Below are 25,456 nucleotides of genomic sequence, written 5' to 3' on the forward strand. Positions count from 1 at the left end.
AACATAATATAATGGTACTAATAATTACTAAAATAATGAAGTAAGATAACACTTATTTGAATATAATGCAAATAATGGTCCTTTATTATTTGAGTTAGAAATTCTGGGTAAGGTTTTGCATGTAAGCACACTTAGGTTTATATCTCAGCAACTACTCGATGTATTGCATTGAGACTTTATACAATGGTACTCAACCATCCAACCTACTTAAATAACCAAGTCAGATAACTCTAGTTTGCATTTAATATAAAAAAATTGCCCTTTATTATTCGCCTTACAAATTATGGTTAAGGTTTTGCATGTAACCAAGTATGATAACCCTAGTTTGCATTAAATTCAAAGAAAGGCCCTTTTTTATTCAACATAGAAATTCTGCTCCACTGTAATTTAGGAAAATATGGTTACTCTTGCATTATTGTATACAACCTATAATCCTTTAATGTATTGCATGCTATTTCCATCAAGTCTGTATTTCATTAAAGGCTGAATGTTTTTGATTTTTACACATATCTTTGCAGTCATCATTCTAATTAATTTTACAGTGATCCATGCATGTTTTGCCAAAACTTTTCACTCCTAACACTGAAAAGTGGTGGAACAGTTGAGCGTGCTGTCTCTGTGACAGCTCTTGTATATACATATGATTTGGCACCAATTTGATATAATATGACTTGGCACCAATTTGATATACATATGACTTGGCACCAATTTGATATACATATGATTTGGCACCAATTTGATATGCATATGACTACTAGTAGGCACCAATTTGATATGCATATGACTTGGCACCAATTAAATATACATATGACTTGGCACCAATTTGATATACATATGACTTGGCACCAATTTGATATACATATGACTTGGCACCAATTTGATATACATATGACTTGGCACCAATTTGATATACATATGATTCAGTATGAATTTGAAATACACATGACTTGTAACCAACGCTCACAATGAGTAGATGCTGTTTCATGTAATGTACAAAGGTTTGAACATGCAGGTCAAAGTTCAATGTCACTAACATAGGGTTATTCCCTTATTAAGTGACATAAAGTACAATTTTAGGGTCCACTATGGAAATAGTGGACAAATTTGACTACAAGTGTTTGTTTGTCAGTGTCTTCTTGGCCAGTTATAGATGGCTGATAGTGTAAATGACATGTTTATTCCAGGAACATTACTGGACTCATTTGCACGTGCCGCGCTGTGGGAGGCAGGACTAGACTACCTCCATGGCACGGGACACGGAGTTGGATCTTTCCTTAATGTACATGAAGGTACAGTAGTTAAATTAGCTGTAGCACATCTCACTTTAGCAATTACAAGATAAGCAATTATCAGCTTGTTCTTTTTTCAAAGAAAAAAGTTTGGGTACTTTCATAGTCTTGATCTTGGCATTGTCATTGGTGTGGTTTTGTAAAGACCGTAACTAAATAGCTGTTATAAATATTGAAACGAAACGTGGTATGCATGTTGCTGGAGACAATTATTTGTTGAATTATGTCCCTTTTTTCAAATGAACTTTGCAGCACTCTTGTATATTATTCTCATTACTTGACTGATGCTATTGTTGCTAGCTCCGCTTTTGAACAAGGTCGTTTTTCAAAACAAGATGAAGCACTCAGAATCTTTTACGGCTGAGTTATGCTTTATAAAGTCACATTATTCAAATGCCAAATGTTATTAGCCATACACACTGTACAGATCAGTTATATATTGTGTGTTTGCAGGGCCTTGTGGAATTCATCAGCGCATAAATCCACATGAAGTTCCACTGCAGGAAGGCATGATTCTCTCCGACGGTAAATAAAACACTCTTTTCAAACTCTATGTTTCGACAATAATGTCTGGTTATAACTCCCACAACTTGACCTACTCGGTATTGAAATTATACTTGAGCTTTTCAGCATGAGTGAATAGTTTCAATCACCAGGGTAGTGGGTGATATGACTGTGTTATACCATGCTGTCAAGTGCAACGTTCAATAACTAGTGTGCTGTATAAATTTGTAGCTTTGTAATATATCTGCATGTTAGTTACTGATTTATTTGTTAACGATAGGGGAGTTAATGTAGGTATGGACATAAGAAAGGAAACACTCAAACATGGCACAAGAAAATGTTTTACCAGATAATTTGTGAATGACATTAGATAACTTGATAATCATTGGATATTATATAAAAAATCGATTCATGTATAAGAAATAAATGAAATCATTGTAAACTTAAAATTGAAAAAAAATCACAAGAAAGTTCATGGTTTATTTCAAATGTTCGAAGGATTTTGAATGCTAAATAGTTGTAAAGGGGCAGATGTTAAACAGAACTGTGGTGCAGAAGTAAAAAGATAACCTTCAACCATAGGCGAGGGTGTCAGTTGATGTGTTAAATGTCATGAAACATGTATGTTATTATTTCAGAGCCTGGGTACTATGAGGACGGCAAATTTGGATGTAGGATTGAAAACCTTGTTCTCGTTGTAAAGAAAGAAACAAAGGTAACATGGGGGAATGTTTACATGTTTGGCTGGTTCCCGTTGTTAACTTTTAAAAGTGCAAATTTGTACAATGTAATTTGCTGATATATAAAATGATTTGGTTAAAAGTTACTTGAGATCCCATGTGTCATTGGCGTTAACAAAGTTCTGAACAATCAGACAACTGTCTTCTCCTTCTGTAACTAAACAAGATGACATTTTATGTAGAAAATAATGTGTTAAAAACAGTGTTTGAGGGACCATTGGCATTTTTTTCGAATTGTATCACCAGAGGTTCATTTAAAGTGACTAAATTAAAAAGACAGAATCTGATTTTGTATATGGAATACTAGCATTTACTTAATTAGGAAGGACTAACCAAAAAATGATTAATTTCAGAATGAATTTGATTTTTAGAATCTGTATTTAGTGCTCACATGTGGTTTATGTTATGTTGTTGGGTATTCATAATCAGTTGTGCCTTGTGGTAACTTGTATGGTCATAGACTAAAGAATATTTTTCATCGAGCCATCTTATCCACATATGTTATGTACAACCGCTTTTTCAAATTAACGTTTCTGAGTTTTCTATTTTGAAACAGAACTTTATTGGCTAGTTTTTGCAGATTAATTTGACTTTTAAATTGATTTCATTTTGATTTGTGGTACTCGATAAATATAACCTTGAAATTCATGATCTAACGATATTGTGCTGTACGCTCGTTGATAATATTGCCCCAATTTGCCCAAACAGTTTTTAGCATTTATTATGCATATTTTCAGTACAATTTCCGGGAGAAGGGTTTCCTAACCTTTGAGCCAATAACTCTGGTGCCAATTCAGCAGAAAATGATAGAGGCTAGTCTTCTCACACAGGAAGAGGTAAAAGAGGAATTATAATGATTCTAGCATACAGATTTGAAGTTTTGGCTCAACCAGCCCTAATTTCTAGAAAAATCTTAAGCAAGACAAGCAAGGCTTAGGGTTTGTTATTTCATTAAAACAAATTGCTTGTTACACATGAAACTCTACAGAACTCAGGGGTTAGGGTTAGGATTTGTGATATTCAAACTTTCAGTGCTTTATGTGGACACTTGAGAACAATTATTTCTTGAGTACATGTACCATTAAGTGGATTGTCTGGTTAGCGTATTCGGGTTATTGCATCAACTCTCAAGCTGATCTTGGTTCGATTATTGGCCTATGTGAGGTTGGTTGGTGGTCATCAAGTCAGACAAGTGAGTTTCATCCAAGTGCTCAGGTTTCTCCCTACAGAACAATACCACATTCTTGCCTAATTATCATAGAACAACTTGTTTCACAATTGTTTGTAAAATGAATCAGTTCAAAGTATTTCTATTATACAAATACCATTCAGATTGACTGGTTGAACGAGTACCACACAAGATGTCGGGAGGTGGTTGGGGCAGAGCTACAGAGGCAGCGGAAGAAGGACGCTTACAACTATCTAGTGCGGGAATCCCAGCTCATTGGATGAAACTGAACATATTGTGAATTGAATCATTTTATAGTTTTGTACAAGGGAGGATTATTGAACTGGACTATTTTTTTTGTGTCTAAATGATATTATAAATGTTAATATTGGCGCATTTACATTTAAATTTTAACTCATTGATAGACATAATGTACTCATTCATAGAGATAAACGTTCATATGGAGTGACATGCAGCACTGACCTCCAGAATGAACCTGTGCTCCACTACTTCATTTATGGACATGCAGCATTGACCTCCATAATGAACCTGTGCTCCACTACTTTATGGACATCAAAATAATATTCACATTTGTTTGTGTTTTTTAACTGGAATGACAAGTTTTAGATATTTAGCTATTCTGCATTACAAATTACAAAATCATTATTGGAAATCCATGGGTTTTTTCTCTTTTATAAATGCATATAAATATTTATCTTTTTTGTTTCTATTTATATGAAACAAGACATATTAGTAATTGTGGCTACAACGAATACCGGAATATCTATATAAACTAGTTTTGGTAATACCTGTGTAACATCAGTAAAAATAAAATATATATTACAATAACTATAGGTTAAATGTAGGGTTGATGGGTATAATGCAGGTATGTACTGATAAATGATAAATTATATATAGGTTAAAGGTAGGGTTTATAGGTATAATGCAGGTATGTACTGATAAATGATACTTGATGCAAACTTAGGTGCAGGGTTTCTACAGTCAGAAAAAAAACGTTCTTAAGTCAGTGTAAAAATCTCGGAAAGAAATGTTTTAAATTTGTTTTGATTTCTGTTAGGGAAGTCAGGGATTTGTTTTTCAATTCAGGGCATTGTCAGGGGAAAACATCATTCTCGATCAGTATTGTTTGACGATACAAGTATATCGATATGTTTATAGATGACTAGCATTCTTTTGTTGCTTCATTATAAGTTATGTATTATTGTATACACTTAGTACATTTGGAAACACAAATATTTCTCATGCAAATATTCCGGATGCTATGCAAGCCAAGAGTTAGGATAGTTTATTAGGGATCTGCATATTGTTATGATCACTAATGATGTTTTGTATGCAAAATTTTAAATTAATAGTGCAAAAACTTTGGATTAAATAAAATTTCAATTTCTTAATCCATACAGTGTTTTTATAAGTTATCAAATGTTCTTACTGATTTATTATATAACAAATCAATTCACTTCTGATACATACTTTGACGCGCTTGAAACCAGTGACCAAATATCATCCCGCACACCCCGAGGGGTGCGTCTTGAAGGGTTTAGCGTCCCATACATGGAAAAATTGGTCCAAGCCTGGTCACGTGTAGTGATGTTGAGATATATTCGAGATTGCCAACCCCATTTTAGGGCATTTTAGCGTATAAAATAACCTTTTAGGCGAATGGAAATTGTGACGTAATGACGTCAGCGATGCGCCGACGTACGCGTCATGTATACTTTGACGCGCTTGAAACCAGTGACCAAAATCGATGTCGCTAATGTTATTTCCGGTAACTACGTATGTTTTGTTTTGTGGTAAAAGTCGAGTAAATGTCACTTTTGTTTTTCAGGTATATTCTCGTTGAGTTCATTTCACTCTTACACAAATGCGGTGAATATAAACACTTTTGCTTAAAAATCTACAAACTCTCCCAAAATTATAAATTGTTTTTAATTGTTTATATATTTAATAAAACCTTCTTACATAAATATATGTAAATAATAATAAAACATTCAAATAGTAGTATATTTCAGCCAAGTTCACCAGCCTTGAACATTTAGAATATGAAAGTTAAAGAAAAACACGTAACATATGGAAAATAGAAGCTAGCTACTCGTATGCTTCGTAACCTCAACACTGTAATGCCACAGAAAGTCCATCATAGTGTCGTTACTCTCATCTTATTTTCACAGCAACTACCTTGAACCATTCACATGCCTACTACTAATAATATATCTTAGGATACATCAAAGGGAAGTTACGGCTATTACAGCTGCATTTAATGTACTATGTAGCTCCCTCGAAAAACAGCTGAATAAATTGATTCATCAAGTGACTCGAATTTTGATGTAAAAATATAATTACATGTATTGACAATAAATATGTTAACATGGTCGAGGTCAAAGTAAACCAGTTCATTCATGAATTAATCAATGTGTACCTAATACAAATTGCTATAGGTGTTGACTGTTCTGATAAATATTTTAAGAATCATAATATCCAAAATTTATCGGTACTCTGGTTTTGTACGAGTTATAGTTTCCCCATGATTTAAAACCTTGGAAGACTTTTGCTTGTTTTGGGTGGCTATATAAGCAGTATTAGCAATTTACTTAATTATGAAAAGTCGTGTTCAGAAATATGTAACGATTCTTCACAATACAAGTGACACAAGAGGGCCTATGCTTTACTGGCATGGCTCTTGTGGTCATTTTCAATCCAGAGCATGTATGAATGTGTAATTGTCAACAAATATATAGTTTACTTTTTGTGTTTGGGTAAGCTGGAAACGCTGCACGTTTCACATCTGAGGACAAAAAGTGTTGTAAGCAGATTTGTTGCATGAACTATTTTAATATGTGCCAAGTAAAGTTAATCTGAGGGTAAAAATATTTGCTTTCAAAACGGTACTCATGGTCAAAATTTCATTTCTGCAGCTTTAAAAAAAAAGTAACAAGGTCAAAGTCAAGGACATCCGAGGACAATATTGATGTTCGTTTGCAAAATAGTACACATGGTCAAAATTTCATTGCAGTAGCTTTAAAAAATAAAAAGTAAGTCCAAAGGGTTGGGGCCAGCTTTTGCCCAAGGTGCATAATTTCAAAGCTTTTGCTCATATGATGCTCCACAAAAAATATCAAAGGTATGAACCTTACTCCTACAATATTTAAGTTTGAGCAAGTTTTTGACCCGAGGTGACCAATATTGACAACTGTTCATGACCATATTGGAAAGTATCTTAACGAAGTTTCATTACAATTCTACAAAGAACGTACGTCTACTTAAAAACTTCTGCAACATGTTTTCAGTTATTATACACTAAGCAAGTTTCTCAAAATAAGTTTATTGACATTGTATTATTATTATTATTATAATTATTATTATATCAGAGCACCATAGTAGTCTTTGATCGCTGCTTGCTAATTGTATTGCTTTTATGGTGGTGTTTTGAAGACAATTCGTATAATTAAAATGTTTTCAGCAGCTAGACCCGTTGAATTGCTTGGATCTTATTTGAAGAAAAGGGCCACAGGAGCCAAAATGCGGGTCAGCATGGTCAAGTTTTAACGTGTGTCACAACGTTCAACGAGTTTTCCCATAGCAGTGTGATAAACTGGTGAACGCAAGTGACTAATAGAGCATCTGGATATTAGCACATTAGGAATCAGATGATATACGAGTCCAACAGTACGGGGCGAAAAGGGTCAAAGGAGCCAAAATGCGGATGAGCATGGTCAAGTTTGAACGCGTGACCCGAACATTTGACGAAAAGTAACGGTTTGAACTAGGCCACAATACCTACAATATGACATATTAAGATCGCTGTAGATTTCGACATGAATAATATTGCAACTGTTCCCGGGTAAAAGGCATTCGGTACCACGTCAACTCCTATTTGCGATTCTTCTTGGAAAACTCTGATATGGGTATATAAAAAACGTTAACATTGCCCCATGCATCACTGAATACGGTTTCGTTTTCCGGGATAGTTAAAAGCCTCTGCCATTTAAGTGCATGCATCAAGTTTTTCGTTATACCTGTATCTATATAGATATGTATCACAAATCAGCATTTTAATCCGGGATACGACATCATGGAACGTTAAACACCAGTTCCGTATTCCGGGATATTTCATAGCCTCTGTCATAAGTATTCATACATCATGTACATCAACAAATCAGAAACGATATTTTTACCTCAAAATATAACACAAACCAAAGCAATTTGACAATTGTTACAAATATTTAGTTCTCCAACCAGAATATTTTTTTAATTCAATAAAAAACTGAATGAAGGCAAACCACCACTATTTGATACTCATAATCCATGAAAATCAGAAAAAAATCTAAACATAGCAAAAACTTTCCATTTTGGAGGCATTAGAAAGGTTCTTCCAGTGTTCTGTTGTGTTTTTTCCGAATCTTCAATTTGAAAAAAGTCATTTTTCAATTTCGAAGTTCCCATGTCTTCCTACTGAGCATAGGATCATGCTTTAAATCTAGATCAGCGTTGTATATCACGTGATAAATTACGTCATATATGCTACGTTGGAAGCAACATTTTTCTTCAAATGAAGACGTATACATATAAAAGATAACTTTTTTTAACAATAACATTTAATTGCCTTTGGTTTATGACCGGAGTTTGACAAGGTGAGAAGTTTCATCAAACACCTCGACAACCCTGTTTTGCTCCGTCAGACGGCTGTATTTGATAAAGATTTGTTGAAGTTTTTTAAGAAACTAACCAACGCGGGGCTCAGTTAGCGGCGTAGACTGCGCTATGTTTCATTCAAAATGGTGGAAAAATGGAAAGTTATCTCTGTTTTAAGTCTTCATTCGCAGAAAAAATGTTATATTGGAGCGTGATTGAAGTGATATTGAACCAAACAGACGAAAATTTCATTTTCCCCTTGTTCATCTATGCCGTATATTATGGGCTTCCAGGAAAAGACTGCAATAGAAAACCCTCAACCTCCTTTAATACATTGAGCTTATATATATAGGATCTGACACGAGTTGTCATTTAATACAAGATTTTATTAAACGAGTTCATGAAATTTGTTAGTAAGCGAGCCTCTGGCGAGCTTACTAACAACTTTCATGGACGAGTTTAATAAAAATCTTGTATAAAATGACAACGAGTGTCAGATCTTTTTTATCACATGCTTAAAACGGTGTTTTTATTACCAATTTAGTTCCACGTTCCACTTTCTAAACCCATTGTTTGACAGCCAAAGTACACTGAGTGGAATGTCAACGATGCGCCATATAAATAGTTCCAAATGAAAATGACAAAAACAGCTAGCAGTTATCAAGTTTTTATTCTGATAAAGCGCTGAACAAGTCACAAGTATAAACATGTGTAGTACAATATCGAACAACATGAATAACGAACAATTTTAACCATTAAAACACAATAAGTACACAACTTGATGACGTCACACTGAGAGTACATGCTTTTACGCGGTTTATGTGACCTACATCGTCTGTCAAGTTTTACTGTGTGCACGGATTTAAAAATTATTCGCTGTCGCTTTCTACGATGATTTTAAAGCGTTTTCTTAGTGGACATGGATTTTCACAACATGCAGATGATTACGACGAAGCCTTACTCTGCACTGCATGGATGTTGATGTTGAAAAAGTTCCATCAAGAATGTTTCCAGAGAACAAGCTGTTCTTACCGTCTTGGGACGTACTAGTCTAAAATAATATACGTGTTATACGGGATTCTTCCAATCCCTAACGTCTAAACGGGAATGTGCAAAAAACGGGGGTGTTTTAAAAATATTGAAATTGTTTTAAGTGAAGTATTTTATGGTTGAAATTGATCTTAAAGAGTTATATTCATATTTTACCATGTAAGTGAAATGTTATTTTGCACTAAACAAGCATTTATTGCATTAAAACAAGTTGTTTATCTTTCCAATAAAACGAAAGTTGACTGACACAGACAACAATTATGCGAAGGGGAACAACTCGATACAATCGTAATAGCTCGGCCTCCTCCGACAAAGCTTCGAGATAGACCTCGTTATACAATCGTAACAACTCGGCCATGGCCGAAAAGTTCCGAGCGATTTAAAACTGTGCCCTAAAGCCTTGCAGGTGCCCTTCATGTATATATCGTTATGTTTTGACCGAATGAAATGAAAAAAAGCCGTCAAACTCATAATTATAAGTTGGATATTTATTTATTTGTGTACGGAACTAATATAAAATAACATTATCTGGTAATATTTCTTGTTTTTATGATATTTTTTAGACGCTATATATGCTTTAACCCGGAATCCTGATCGGAACAACTACCCACTTTTGATACTAAACAATTTGTACGTGAAGGATTTGCCATATCAAAAATCTAAAAAAAATCCGTCAACGTACAATTATTTGGACTAGGGACGTACGTGTGATGAGAAACCTGTGCTGCGGAATTCGTATTTGTGTTTTGGTAACCGACAGCTGATTAAACTGGCAAGCAAATTTTATGGCATTGATCGCATATTGCCTGTTAAGATGGAGATGTTTGAAATGTTCTCGTGTTGTTTGTCACTAATGTGGCTGTATTTGTTGACTGACTGGATATTTCTGTGACTAGTAATCTGCATTATCTGGTTGGCGGAACATTGTTATCAGAAAGTTTTCGAACAAGATGCTTTCTGGCACTATGATTCGTAAGCCATTTGTCTCCCGGAAGTCCTTCCGCTTCATTATTGAGGTTAGTATTTGTTGGCGTTTAAACCATTTTGTTTACAAACAATGCGGAGGGATATCTAGGTCGCGTGTGATTAGTCTAGCCAATAGAAATGTCTGATATGTTATCTTACACATGTGTAAGATAAAAATATTCGTAATGGGTATATTACACGGAAAACAAGGGTAAGCATGTGATAAAAATCTATAGTACAAATAATGGCCCTTGATCGGTTTAGAAAACTGCTAAATAAAGGTCCTAAATACCGGATAGCATCTGAAATTAATTTCCATACATGTAAATTAGAATCGACAGACACTTTATCCAAATATAGTAAAAGCTGGTGCAAAAGAGAAGGGGTCGAACCCAATGCCTTATTGCCGTGAATGAATAAAATATTGTACCTCATAGATAAGAAAATAGAGTTTTTCAACAATAATCCGTCGGCCCTTTCCCCAAAGTCTATTTCGATAACTCCAAAGCTGATCATGGATATCAAATCTCTACATAAAAACTTATATTTGTACCTGCTGATAAAGCAGCTAATAAGTTTGATGTTTATATTATGTAAATACTATTATTGAAGAGTTACAATCTTCTAGAACTTACATTTCTAGCCAACTCGATGAAGAAAGTGTTATTAAAAATCATATGATTATAATGCTAAATTTCAAGTTCTTTTGAATGATGATCATAAAAACTGGTTGCCTAAAATGCATAAAAATCCATATAAATCACGATTTATTGTTAATTCAATTTCTTGTTCTACTAAACAAGTTTCAATTTTACCCACATCCTGCTTAAATGCTATAAAGTTTCATGTGAATAAATACTGCAGTAAAGTTTATGAGCATTCTGGAATTAATCTCTTTTGGTCTATCAATAATTCTTCAGATTTCGTTAATAATTTTTAAAATAGACGTTATTAGGTCTCAGTGCCTAATACTTATGACTTTTCAACGTTATATACATATATTCCACAATCTTTAGTTACAAACAAATTGACTCTTCTTATCGAAAAAAAAACTTTTGCAAGGGAGAAAACTACTTACATGGCAGTAAATGTTAAAAAAGCTTTTTTTATCAATGATCGCTCAGATAAATATATCTATTGGACATGCACAGATGTCACTGAAGTTATAAATTTTGTACTCAATTATTAATTTCTAAAATTCGGTAAATGTTTGTATAAGCAAACAATTGGAATTCCAATGTGTGCCAATGATGCACCTTTACTTGCAGACCTCTTTTTATTCTGCGATGAAAATAAATTTATATTGAAATTATCTAGATCTGGAGATCTAGCTCTTGTTGAAACATTCAATAATTTTTTTAGATATATTGATGATATTCTAAGTTTAGATAATCCTGTGTTTACAGTTAACATTCATTCGATTTATCCTTCAAAATTGCAACTTAATAAATCTAATACATCCGTTTTAAAAGCATCCTATTTAGATCTGCAACTCGAAGTAAAGGAAGATATATCGAGTATTAATCTTTATGATAAACGTGATGATTTTAATTTTAAAATATTTAATTACCCTTCTCTAGATGGTGATGTTCCTATTTCACCATCATATGGTGTTTTTATTGCACAGTTGATAATATTTGCTAGAATATGTACAGATGTAAAGAAAAATCAGCAGTAAACTTTTGACGCAAAATCTTCTAAAACAGGGTTTAGATATTATAAATAAGGACAACTTTCTCAAAATTTGTTAATGGTCATTATAATCTGATATCAAAGTACAATAGTAGTCTTAAATCGCTCATTGCTCTAAGTATTGCTCATCCCGATTTTTATGGTGATGTTTTAAAGAAAATTCGTAAAATTAAAATGTTTCCAGCAGGTAGTTGGGTAGATAGAATTAATGAATTACTTGGAATTTATTTAAACCAAGGCAATATTTTGAAGAGCACTTGCCTTCTAGTTTTTGAAGACGAATACCTGAAACAAAATATAGGGCTTAATATAGCATCCTTTCATAACTAAGCTTTCAATCCTGAATTTCAGTCCTTTGATTTTTAAGAAGATTTTGCTAATTCATGTTATCTTTAAAACCGTATTTGGACAACACGTTTTTGGCTGACTCGGAGTGTTTTGGCATGTGACTTTATTTTCTTCAAATATTTTACATTTTCAAATCATTTGGAAGGAAAGATAGCTAATAAATGTCGCTTTTATTTTTAATAATGTTTTCCATATTTGTTCCCAGTTTTAGTACAATGATGCTTTTTATTATAAAACTCCATGATCACACAGGTTTAAACCTTTTATTTTATAAGGCAGTCTGGATGTTTATAGTTTCTAACAATGACTGCATCGTATCTTTGAATTTTTTTTTGCATTAGGTGCTCTGAATTGTATCTCTCCGTCTGCAGATAGAGTTGGGATCTCTTATCATAGAAGAACTTGGGGGTTACCTATACATTTATTATTATTTGTCTTATTGATAAGTTTCCTCAGGTTAATGCATACTTTGATTATATTTACCTTTTGCGTTTTATCTTTATAAAGGATTGTTGGGAGTGAGGTTTGTGTACATAAACTGGTTAAAACCCCCAATAAATTTACATTTTACTGACCGTTCCAAGGCGGTACCTAACAATTCTTGATAAACATACCTATGTTTTATATAAATAGTATGTATGCACTGTGCTGTTTGTGGAGTTTTGGGCTGTTCTTCTATGTTTCTTGATTGTGATTTGTGTTCTGTCTTTGGCGTTTGCCCGGTGCCACTAAACCAGGTTTATGTTTAAACCTTTTGCTGCTGAGCTTGTTTCTGTAGCTTTTTGCATAACTATTAAAAAGTTTGGTTGATGTTTTAAGTCATCTTTGGGTTATAACTCAGACTGTTCATCCAGTGGCTTTTATACTTGACACAGTATGTTATGTAACTCCATATTTACCCTACATATAAAATGGCCCTTGATTGACGTTTCTTTACTTTTTATTGCTTTAAACAAGCACTTATTATATTTTAACCAGTTTTACACAAAGTGAACCCTGGTATTAAAATAGGTCGTTGTTCGGGCGGGCGGAGTAAAACGGAGCTATGGTATCGAATAATTTCAGTAAGGTTTGAAATAATGTAACTATACTTGGTTTATATGAAGAGTTAATGGACACAATGTCAATACATAGCTTAAGTTAGGGTTGACATAAAACTTTCACTGTTATATTTAAAAAAAGAGAGTTTAATATTGAATGGCTTTTGTAAGGGTTGATATAATGTGACAAAGTCAGAGGCGGTGATCACGTGGTACATTATTTTGATACCAAGCACTAAAAATGATAGCGTCCAGTGAGATGGTATGTATTTTTGTTTATTTTTCTTTCATTATTAAACAATTAAATTTCCTAACATCGACCATGTTCCATCGCCAAATTTTCCCTGTAATTTGTACCTTCATTTGTCAGACAGTTCTATAGTTTACTTGTATTGCGTGTCACAAGTTTTCAAAGAGGCGATATGTGCTGCGGTAATGTTTGAACCAAGCCTGAACTGTTCAATTTCATTCTAAATTTCGTCCTGAATAAACGCATTTCGTTTACATAGCTACTTATGAACATTGCATGTACACCTATTGATATGCTCTAAGTAATGTTTCAATAGCAACGTACGCATGTCGCTGAAATAATGATACCCCAATTTATTTAACCAAGCAATTACGAAATATTATTCGACCCAAGCACCTCATAATTGTATACGCTATGAGTACTTCGTTTTTAGGCTGATAACCAAGCCGTTCAACAGCTACAAACGAACACTACTCCTGTAACATAGTACTATAGAGGTTGTATATGTATTATTTTAATGTGTTATAACATTTAATTTCAAGAATAATTTTAAACAACAGTCCGTGCATCGTTATTTTGATGGTAAAAATCTTATTTAAAATCAATATAACCCATTTGGGCGGTTTTTTATTTTCGTCTTTACCTTAACTCGCATAATAGAATAGCCATTTCTTTGTAAATTCATTTTCTAAATACTAATTTGTGTGATAGTTCATTTAAACTCAAAACTAAACGAAAGGATTTGCAATTAACAGGTATCATGCATTTGATTTATCAGTACGGAAACGGTTGCCAGGCCGGAAAAACACATGCGACTGTCTAAACTGACAGAAGGGCAATCTGGGTGTGCGATGGGAGCTTGTTAAAATGACTCGAAAATGCCTATTACAAAACGGAAGAAATAAATAACGATTGACCGTAGTATTAATTCAATGTGAAGTGAACTGAACATCATTGTACATTGTGTCTCTACTAAGTACAATAATTTCGCATAGTAACGTTTAAAAATAACCAAGAGCATATATATTCGAAATTACTGTATGGAAGACGGTATTGGGTGAGGGGCGGAGTTACGTCCGCTACTCAAGGCGCCATTTTGCGCCTGCGCACTCTATCACAAGTTCAATAAAAATGGCGCAAGTGACTTTTTTTGATGGTGAGGATGCTTTTGAGAAAGCTAATCTCTTTATAAATAATCGGGAGATAGCAACGTCGATAAAATATGTGACAGTGAAGTCAAAGCATTTTAAGTATCCAGGTAAATAAATAGATATACAATGACTCATATTTTTATACCATGAAAATTAGTGAAGCTGAGAATTTTGGGCACTACACTTCAGTACAGATAACAGTATCAGTTATCAAAGAAATCATTTAAATTACCAACAAAAACTCATACCACTACGACATCGTGCAATACATTGTGTATAATATACGGAGAATTCGTCCCAATTATGAGGACAGTATCTTAATTACCTTTCTTCTGGTACAGTCTTCATTTGAAACTATTTAGATTTGATATATTTGTTTTGAGAGCATTCTGGGTGTGCGATATTTTTATATCCTTATAAATATCCAACGAGTAATTATGAGGTTGATGGGTTTTTCTTCATTTAATTCTGTCAAAACAGAAGAATCCCATATAACATGTGACTGTCTATTACTTTAGACTTCTGTTAAATGTAGTCCAAATAATTGTACCTTGACCTATTTTTTTTAGATTTTTGATGTGGCAAATCCTTCACGTACAAATTGTTTAGTATCAAAAGTGGGTAGTTATTCCGATTAGGATTCCGGGTTAAAGCATCTTGCGTCTATAAGTATAAAATAACATAAAAACAAGAAATATTACCAGATTATGTTATTTTATATAAGTTGTGTTCACAAAAAATAAATATCCAACTTATAATTATGAGTTTGACGGGTTTTCTTCATTTTATTCTGTCAAAACATAAGGATATATTCATGAAGGGCACCTGCAAGCCTTAAGGGCACAAATTAAAAACACTCAGAACATTTCGGCCATGGCCGCGTTGTTATAATAGTATTAACGAGGTCTATCTCGAAGCTTGTCGGAGGAGACCGAGTTATAACGATTGGATCGAGTTGTTCCCCTTGGCATAATGTGTTTTAATGCATTAAATGCTTGTTAAGTGCAAATTCTTTTTCATTTATGTGGTAAAATATGAATATTAACCGTTATGATCAATTTCAACCATAAAATACTTCACTTAAAACAATTTCAATATGTTTAAAACACCCCCCGGTTCTGGCACTAACCCGTTTAGACGTTAGGGATTGGAAGAATCCCGTATAATACGTCTATTATTTTAGACTACAGTTAATTGTACCACAGCTCCCCAGATCCGGGGAATAGCAGGGATTTTGATCTTCTGTCAAGCCATTCCCAGGTAAAATTGTCGTCCTGCAGCGACAAATTGCTGGTAAAACCTGCCAAATGCCCTCGTTCTCCGGGAGGATAGCTACAATAATGAGCGATCAGGGATACTTTTTTATTATTTTGACATTTGTTATGTATCCCTGTCTCGAGTCTGCCAAAAAATCTAAAAATCTTCAAAAGGCTCGTTGACGGCTATTTAGGTGGACTACCCGGGAGGAGTGATTCAAAAATGCCGTCAAGGCTCAAAAAAAAGTCTGGATGGCATTTTAAAAGGACTTCCCGGGGACATCCTAGGTAAGGCCCATTCCTTGCTATTTTCGGCACTAGACCATAACCATCGAATTTACTCAGCACTCTGAGGCCTAGGTCTAAACACTGCCCGTCTCCCCACATAGTTCTCCCGCTATCAAAGGTCCAGGGGTATCCCGGGGAAATGGGCTGTGTTTTTACTTTCCAGGTGGCCTCGCAGGGCCGGGTGACCGCGGTGGTTTTGTCTTTGCGCCAAATCTAGCGGAGATTGGGCCTTATATATTACTATGTATGTGTGTTCTAAACATTGTATGCGTCTGTCGAATTGTCTCTTTTTGATCTACCTACTCTAAAATATTGTATTTTATAGCATCAAAACTACATCAATAAACGGTTAGCTTATAAATTATTTATACTCAGTATTAGTTTCGGGAGCAAATAATCATTACGAATAAATATTTATTTTAATGAGAAAAGCATGCAGTGTGAACAACACACGTCACTAACGTAACAGTATGAATGTTTGTATTCGAAGTGTATACGCTTTGTATTAAACATTGTAAAACATGAACATGCTATATTCATGATATTAAACGGTTGTAGAATTGTTCTTTGGCAAATATGTACAACCATGACATATTACAACAAAAATCTAGAACTGTATTATTAATTGCAAATGGCAAACATAAACTGAATATTATCACATATTAATGACTTGGATTAAAACCCGATCATCGTAAGCTGATGATAACACAAGTATGTTTTGTTTTGTTTTTCAAAAAATAGAGTCACATGTATGTACGCTCCCAAGACATATACTACTTAAGGTTTCTTGTAATAAATTTGAACGACGATGATAAGAATTCCAGCTCAATTTCTCCACTATAACTTAAAATCGTAGGCGAGCTAATAATCACAAATATTCGTACAAGATAAGCAATTGAATGCACATTTGGTGCTTTATTGAATACCTTATATAGATGAAGAGCATTTAAATTATTTGAAAAAACTTTATCAATTCGGCTCCCTAACTGACCAAAACATAGATACTTCTTTAATGATGTTAATTGCCTTTAACGTAGGTAGTTTACAAAAGTAATCATGACCTTTAATTAAAAAAAACAAAAACAACAACAAACAAATTGACCAACATCATACAGAATACCAAACTGTTAAATGTTTTTTAGGAAATTAAACCTGACTAAAGCGAATAATGACGCCCATTTAACAACAATAAACCCTCTACCAATGCACAGAAAATGCAATAAATTGGTAAAAATGCAGTTTGAGCCCAATATATAAAAGGATTAGTACTGTTTGAAGAATATTGCATAAATTTAAGATTTTCATATAATGGTCATGAATTATTAATTGTTTCTAAATTTACATATCTAGGTATTGTTTTCACCACAGGTGGGTCTTTTACAAACACTTTTGAAACACTATCAGGACAAGCTCTTAAAGCAATGGTTAAACTTAAGAATATTTAAATAAATTCACCTCGTTCATAAAATCATATTTTAAATTTGTTTGACAAGCTTATTTCTCAGATCCTAAGCTATGGTTCAGAAGTATGGGGATTACATGATAGTTTACAGTTAGAAAGAGTACATTTTGTTTTGAAAAGATTTATTAGGAGTAAGAGCAGAAACATTTTATATGGGGAACTAGGAAGAACAGCAATATTAACCAAATGTGATACGATATTGACTGAAGATTGTTGCCATGGAGAATATTAAATATGTTAAAATAATAAACAATAAAATGTATAGTTATTAAGATGAGATCCCTATTTCTCGATCATGGGCTTATCAAATAAGGCATCTACTTCAGTTATGGGGTTAAATTTTTTTGGATTGCACAAGGCGTAAGAGATTTTAATCATTTAAACAACGCGTTACTGATGTTTTTATTTAGAATGGGTTAACGGAGTTTAACGAATCCACTAGAGCAATAACATACACACTTTTTACTGATTTTAAACTACAATCTTAGTTGTCAGATGTTAATTTAACTAAGTATTCTTACAATGTCGGCGCATAGATTAGAGGTAGAATCCAGAAGGTAGCAACAATCAGTTGCAATTCCACATTGTGAAAGAAAATGTATTGTGTGTGATATCTAAGAGGATGAATTTCATTTTAAATATTCTAAAATGTCTATTGAATAAAGATTTAAGAAAGCGTTCTTAACCTACCTGACACGGGAATGCAAATCTCGAGGTTTCTCCGGTACCAATAGGGCTAGGAGGTTGGTTCTGGTCTTGAAATTTAGCACTCTCGATTTCCTACGTTACGCCGCCGTCGTCGAATCTCTGAAGGCATTGAGCCACCGTTTCATTTTGCAAACAACGCTATTTTACACTCGTAAATGCAGCGAAAAATGCCTAAAACTGGGGGTGTGCGGTGTCGAAAATATCTCAGCATCCCTGCACATGCCGCAGTTTGGACCACTTTTTCCATTTAGGGGACGCTCTCCCCTTCAAGATTCGTCTGGCGGGATGCACAGGATGGTATCTGGGCACCGGTTTTAAACGCGTCAAAGTATGACCAAATTTGCGACATTTCGTACATTTTCAACGTTACCATAACAAACATAGTACGGGAATGCGAATCCCGTGTAACTCCTGTACCAAAAGGGCTAGGAGGTTGGTTCTGGTCTTGAAATTTAGCACTCTCGATTTCCTACGTTACGCCGCAGTCAGCGCATCTCTGACGTCATTGCGCCACCGTTTCATTTTGCAAACAACGCTATATAATGCAGCACAAGGTGCCTAAAACTTGGGTGTGCGGTGTCAAACATATCTCAGCATCCCTGCACTTGCCGCGGCTGGGACCAGTTTTTCCATTTAAGGGACGCTCTCTCCTTCATGATGCACCAAGTGAGGTGCACGGGATGATTTTTGGGCACCGGTTTCCAACGCGTCAATGTATGATCAAATTTGCGACATTTCGTACTTTTTCAACGTTACCAAAACAAACCCAGTACGGGAATGCGAATCCCGTGTAGGAGGTTGCTTCTGGTCTTGAAATTTAGCACTCTTGATTTCCTACGTTACGCCGCCGTCGTCGAATCTCTGACGTCATTGCGCCACCGTTTCATTTTGCAAACAACGCTATTTTACACTCATAAATGCAGCGAAAAATGCCTAAAACTGGGGTGTGCGGTGTCGAAAATATCTCAGCATCCCTGCACATGCCGCGGCTGGGACCAGTTTTCCATTTAGGGGACGCTCTCCCCTTCAAGATGCACCTGGCGGGGTGCATGGGATGATATCTGGGCACCGGTTTCCAACGCGTCAAAGTATGACCAAATTTGCGAAATTTCGTACTTTTTCAACGTTACCAAAACAAACCCGGTACGGGAATGCGAATCCTGTGTAACTTCGGTACCAAAAGGGCTAGGAGGTTGCTTCTGGTCTTGAAATTTAGCACTCTCGATTTCCTACGTTACGCCGCCGTCGGTGCACCTCTGAAGTCACTGTGCCACCGTTTCATTTTGAAAACAAAGCTATTTTACACTCTTAAATGCAGCGAAAAATACCTAAAACTGGGGTGTGCGGTGTCGAAAATATCTCAGCATCCCTGCACATGCCGCGGCTGGGACCAGTTTTCCATTAAGGGGACGCTCTCCCCTTCAAGATGCACCTGGCGGGGTGCACGTGATGATATCTGGGCACCGGTTTCCAACGCGTCAAAGTATGACCAAATTTGCGACATTTCGTACTTTTTCAACGTTGCGAGTCCCGTTTAACTCCGGTACCAAAAGGGCTAGGTTGGATCTGGTCTTGAAATTTACCACTCTCGATTTCCTACGTTACGTCGCCGTCTGCGCATCTATGACGTCATTGCGCCACCGTTTCATTTTGCAAACAACGCTATTTTACACTCTAAAATGCCTAAAACTGGGGTGTGTGGTGTCGAACATATCTCAGCATCCCTGCAATTGCCGCGGCTGGGACCAGTATTTCAATTTAGGGGACGCTCTCCCCTTCAATATGTACCTGGGTGACAATTTCTTAGAAATACAAGAGTGTTGCAATTGCTGAATCATAACAACAATCATGATAGAAATGATATCGTGTATAATGGTTCTTAACATTACCAAACACATTTGTATCAGTCAATATCAATATCTAAGATATCATGCTCTATGACCGATAAACTATGTCAACCAGAGTTTATGCCAAAGTGAAAATGTTATCGCTTTGATAAAACAAGAGTGAACTGATCAAGTCATAATAAACCAATGTGTCCATTCATTACCCACATGCATGAAGTTAAAAGTTCTGATTCAACAATATTTTCCATTTTTCACCCATATGCATTAAGTAAATCACAAACTTATCGTCGGATAAAGATATTCAATAAGAATAACAATTATACAACTATCGAAGTTAGCCATTAAAAGGACTGTGTCACAGATTAGAACGATTTTTTTTCTGCAACGAATCTCAGGACAATAATCTAATATAATGTGTTACGCTTTGATATCATAATTGTAAAAAAGTACCAAAGTGTAAAAATAAAATTGTGTCGGAGACGGGGTTCGAACCCGTGTCGCCAAAAATGCAGTCCGGCGTCGTACTAACAGAGCTACGAAGGCTAACTCTAATCGGGTGACAAAATTAAGTCATACACCTACCTCGGCAATATCACGTGATAACACCGACTAGCCAATCATGCATAAAGAATGAATTCTACCTGGTAGACATACCCAGTATTTTTTTTAATGGAAAAATACGAAATAACTGCTAAACTTAAATAAATTGTAAACTATATGGTACTTCAGTTAGTAAGTTTCAATGCATTGTACACATCGATGCCAAGGTTATGTCAGTTTTCGACATTTTTTTCGCTATTTTATCATACGTGAGACAGCCACTTTAATGTTGAAACTGGATTCAAACCAATCAACGAAAGGCGACGTAAACATAAATTTATTCTTTTTTACAAGATGGTTCACTCTCTTAAAATATTATAAATATCGAATAATGCGCATAGCACGTGACCTATATTTACAAATGTTTGAGACAACAATTATACTAACACAGTTTCATTTTAATGATATTTAAAATCTATTGACTTTATGACATGGAATATAAATTTTTGAGATTTGAAAGTCACCTTGCTTTTGACTGGAGATGGCCCATATTCACAAATATTCAAGACAACATGTAGAAGTGTGTTCTAACAAAGTTTCATCACAGTTTGAAACACAATACTGACTTTATGTCATTAAATATTTACCAAGTTTTGGACATGAGGCGACATATTCATAAATGCTCTAGACAACATGAAGTAAAGAGTTATAAAAAGCTTTCTTAAAGGGGCTGTACTCCGTATGATAAAATAGCGGAAAAAACGAAAATTGTCGAAAACTGACATAAAATTGGCATCGGTGTGTACAATGCATTGAAACTTACTAACTGAAGTACCGCATAGTTTACAATTTATTAAGTTTAGCAGTTATTTCGTATTTTGCCATTAAAACAGATTACTGGGTATGTCTACCAGGTAGAATTCATTGCTTATGCGTGATTGGCTAGTCGGTGTTATCACCTGATATTACCGAGGTAGATGTTTAGCTTAATTATGTCACCCATTTTGAGTAAGCCATTAATTTTCAAGACAACATGTAGACAAATATTCTGACAAATGTCATATCAACTGACAAACTATTGACTGTATGACATGGAATAAAATGGAAAACGCAAAAGTTAAATTGCAAAATGAACACATGTGTTAACGTTTTTCATATAGACGTATTGTAAAAGGTTACCCTGCTTATTCACAGCATTTCTTTGCCAATCAATGTTGGGTGAATAAATTTGATGGAGAGTCTCCTAAGGATCATTTCTGTGAAAGCCGTTTTTGAAAAGCAGATTCGTTTTCCTTTTGGTTGCCATGGCAACTAGTTTTCAGCATTTCAAGCACTTTTATAGAATTCTGGATAAGAACCACTCAAGAAACATTCCTGCGAAGTTTAATTTACATTGTCCAAGTTGTTAAGGAGCTGTTATTAAGATGAAAATGTTGACGACGAACAATCACCCTATCTCATAAACTCAACATGCAGCTCAACCTCCTAAGAGTTTTGCCAAATTTGCATTCTATGCAATAGAGAGTTGGCATACTAAATTGTACAAGATTTCAAACAAATACATGGCATAGTTGTAATTATTGAATTTCATATGCTAACAACCAGAATTATGACTGTTAAGGGTCCTTTAATAAAGTGTCAATGTATTACATGATGTATTTGCTGAGCCATTGAATTAATGGTGGTAACATGGAAAACCTTCACCAGACTTTTGACGTTGAAAAATAAAGGAACAAAGACTATCTGCAAGACAGTGTGGTATCTTTGTATATAGTTTCGATGCAGTATATCAAGTAGTTGTTATATTAACCTGTTTACTTACATGCAAAACGTTAACTTATTTGTTTCAAGTCGAAATAAAGGCCATAATCAGCCAAAAAGAGCTATATAACTTGCGTAATCATAGGTTGGAAAGTTGAGCACAAATGTCACAAATTAACTTGCTTATTTAAGTTGGTTGGATGGTTGAGTATCATTGTATAAAGTCTGAATAAAATACAATGCATCAAATAGTTACTGATTGATCTACCTATTAAGTACCTTATAACAGGATTAAGCTAAGCTCTCTATTTTTGGTTTTCAATAAATAATGTTAACTTCTTTAAATTTTTATACTTGTGCTAGCAATTATAATTATTTTTCATTTATCAAAATTCTTTTTAAGTATGTATTTTGGCTTATTGAAATAAGCTACTTAAGCCTGTTAAGCTTAAGAAGATTCGAGAAATTGGAGCCCGGTAATGAAAACGTAACATAGGGCAACACTCTGTCAGTAGCTTCATCAGTTTTGTGTACCCTGTTCCTCCTTTCATTTTGCTTAATCATCGTATGGAGTTAAGTTGAATTCCATGCTGTTGTTTTCAAAAAAGCTCTGGACAAGATAAGTAACACAGGAAAATGAATCTGTAATTTGCTGAAATGTAGATATGCTTATTGTACATTGTACTACTTTTCATTGTATTTTCTATTGTTTATTTAAATGGCATCCAGTCATTTATAAATAATTTCCTCAGGAATATCATGTGGCTGTTTGAATGTCCCTCTATGTTGAGATGAAGAAGTCTCCAGGACTATGATGTGGCCATTTGGATGTTCCTCTATGTTGGATGTAGATGTCTTCAGGAATATGCTGTAGTCGTTTGGATGTCCCTCTATGTTGAGATATAGAGGTCCCCAGGAACATGATGTGGACATTTGGATGTTCCTCTATGTTGGATGTAGATGTCTTCAGGAATATGCTGTAGTCATTTGGATGTCCCTCTATGTTGAGATATAGAGGTCCCCAGGAACATGATGTGGACATTTGGATGTTCCTTTATGTTGGATGTAGATGTCTTCAGGAATATGCTGTAGTCGTTTGGATGTCCCTCTATGTTGAGATATAGAGGTCCCCAGGACTATGATGTGGCCATTTGGATGTTCCTTTATGTTGGATGTAGATGTCTTCAGGAATATGCTGTAGTCGTTTGGATGTCCCTCTATGTTGAGATATAGAGGTCCCCAGGAACATGATGTGGACATTTGGATGTTCCTCTATGTTGGATGTAGATGTCTTCAGGAATATGCTGTAGTCATTTGGATGTCCCTCTATGTTGAGATATAGAGGTCCCCAGGAACATGATGTGGACATTTGGATGTCCCTCGATGTTGAGATGTAAAGGTCCTTAGGACTATGCTGTGGATGTTTGGATGTCCCTCTATGTAGGGGTCCTCAGAAATGTGATGTGGTTGTTTGCGTGTTCCTCTATCTGTTGAGATGTAGGGGTCCTGAGGTAAATGCTTATGAAAGTATAAAACAGATTATTATGGTTACATCAGAGGCAAATTAAAAAACTTTCACTCCGAATAATACATTTTATCAGTATTTAATTCATAACCTAAAGCTTGAAACAAAATATACGTTACAGTGTTTCTTCTTTATATAATGAACAGAAAATACAGCACTATGTTTTTTCTTTATATACAGATGCAATAAAAATATACAACATATAACATGAGAAAAATGTAAGTACCTATTTATAGTTATAGTTGAACCAACCAAAAGCCATACATTTATTCAAATGAAAGTATGAATAAAGAGGTATTTTGTCTGTTTTTCTGTCATGTGAGTACTTCATTTATTTTGTTATTCAATTAATTACAACACAAATTAATTTCGAGTTTAATATTAAGCTGAGTTAAAAATGAAGGTCTCGAGCAACATTGGCAAAACGTTTAATGTAGATATCAACAATGGTTCCTCCAACATTATGGCCGAAGTTAAGTTTCATTTCGATATTGCGATTCTGATGACGAACCTGACAGTGATACCAAGGCTATGAAAAAATGACAAAGTATGGTGAGTACCTGGACATATTGATACCAAGGCCTTTGAAATAGTGACACAGAACCTAGAAATATTTTAACCTAGGCAATGAAATCAGTGACAAGGTATCTGGACATGTTGAAAGCCAGGCTATGCAGTAATGACAGAGTACCTAAACATTTTAAAACCCAGGCTATGAAAACAGTGGCAAAACATAGACATGTTGAAACCCAGGCTATGACAACAGTGACACGAACCTAGCAGTGTTGAAACCCAGGCTATGACAACAGTGACACAGTACCTACACATGTCGAAACCTAGGCTGTAACAACAGTGGCAGAGAACCTAGACATGTTGAAACCCTGGTTGTAACAACAGTGACAAAATACCAAGACACGTTGAAACCCAGGCTATGACAACAGTGACACAGTACCTAGACATTTTGAAACCCAGGCTATGACAACAGTGACACAGTACCTAGACATATCAAAGCCCATGCTGTGACAACAGAGACACAGTACTTAGTCATGTTGAAACACAGGCTATGACACCAGTGACAGAGAACCTTGACATGTAGAATTCCAGGCGGTAATAACTAGGGATGCAAACGAATGGCAAAATTGATATTCGAATATTCGGTAATTTTTTCGAACGAATATTCGATTACCAAACTACATCTTTTAAAAGTTGTAGTAAACT

At 34.9% G+C, this 25,456-nt stretch overlaps 1 protein-coding gene and 1 long non-coding RNA gene across 5 annotated transcripts in view; one reads left to right on the plus strand and one right to left on the minus strand.

Annotated features, from left to right (window-relative positions):
- LOC128211415 (xaa-Pro aminopeptidase 1-like) overlaps positions 1 to 5,113 on the plus strand; it is a 32,392-nt gene extending 27,279 nt beyond the window's left edge. For all 3 annotated transcript variants that reach the window (XM_052916182.1, XM_052916180.1, XM_052916181.1), the window contains exons 16-20: positions 1,185 to 1,289; positions 1,743 to 1,814; positions 2,432 to 2,508; positions 3,271 to 3,369; positions 3,866 to 5,113. In XM_052916182.1, coding sequence (XP_052772142.1) covers positions 1,185 to 1,289; positions 1,743 to 1,814; positions 2,432 to 2,508; positions 3,271 to 3,369; positions 3,866 to 3,985 — 473 coding nt within the window. In that variant the 3' untranslated portion in view covers positions 3,986 to 5,113. The remainder of the gene's footprint in view (positions 1 to 1,184; positions 1,290 to 1,742; positions 1,815 to 2,431; positions 2,509 to 3,270; positions 3,370 to 3,865) is intronic.
- Positions 5,114 to 22,696: 17,583 nt separating this feature from the next.
- Positions 22,697 to 25,456, minus strand: part of LOC128211580 (uncharacterized) — a 34,174-nt gene continuing 31,414 nt past the window's right edge. For both annotated transcript variants that reach the window (XR_008257310.1, XR_008257311.1), the window contains exon 3: positions 22,697 to 24,231. This is a non-coding gene — a long non-coding RNA (uncharacterized LOC128211580). The remainder of the gene's footprint in view (positions 24,232 to 25,456) is intronic.

The sequence above is a fragment of the Mya arenaria genome, chromosome 12 (assembly GCF_026914265.1).
Source record: "Mya arenaria isolate MELC-2E11 chromosome 12, ASM2691426v1".
In the NCBI taxonomy this organism is placed as follows: Eukaryota; Metazoa; Mollusca; class Bivalvia; order Myida; family Myidae; genus Mya; species Mya arenaria.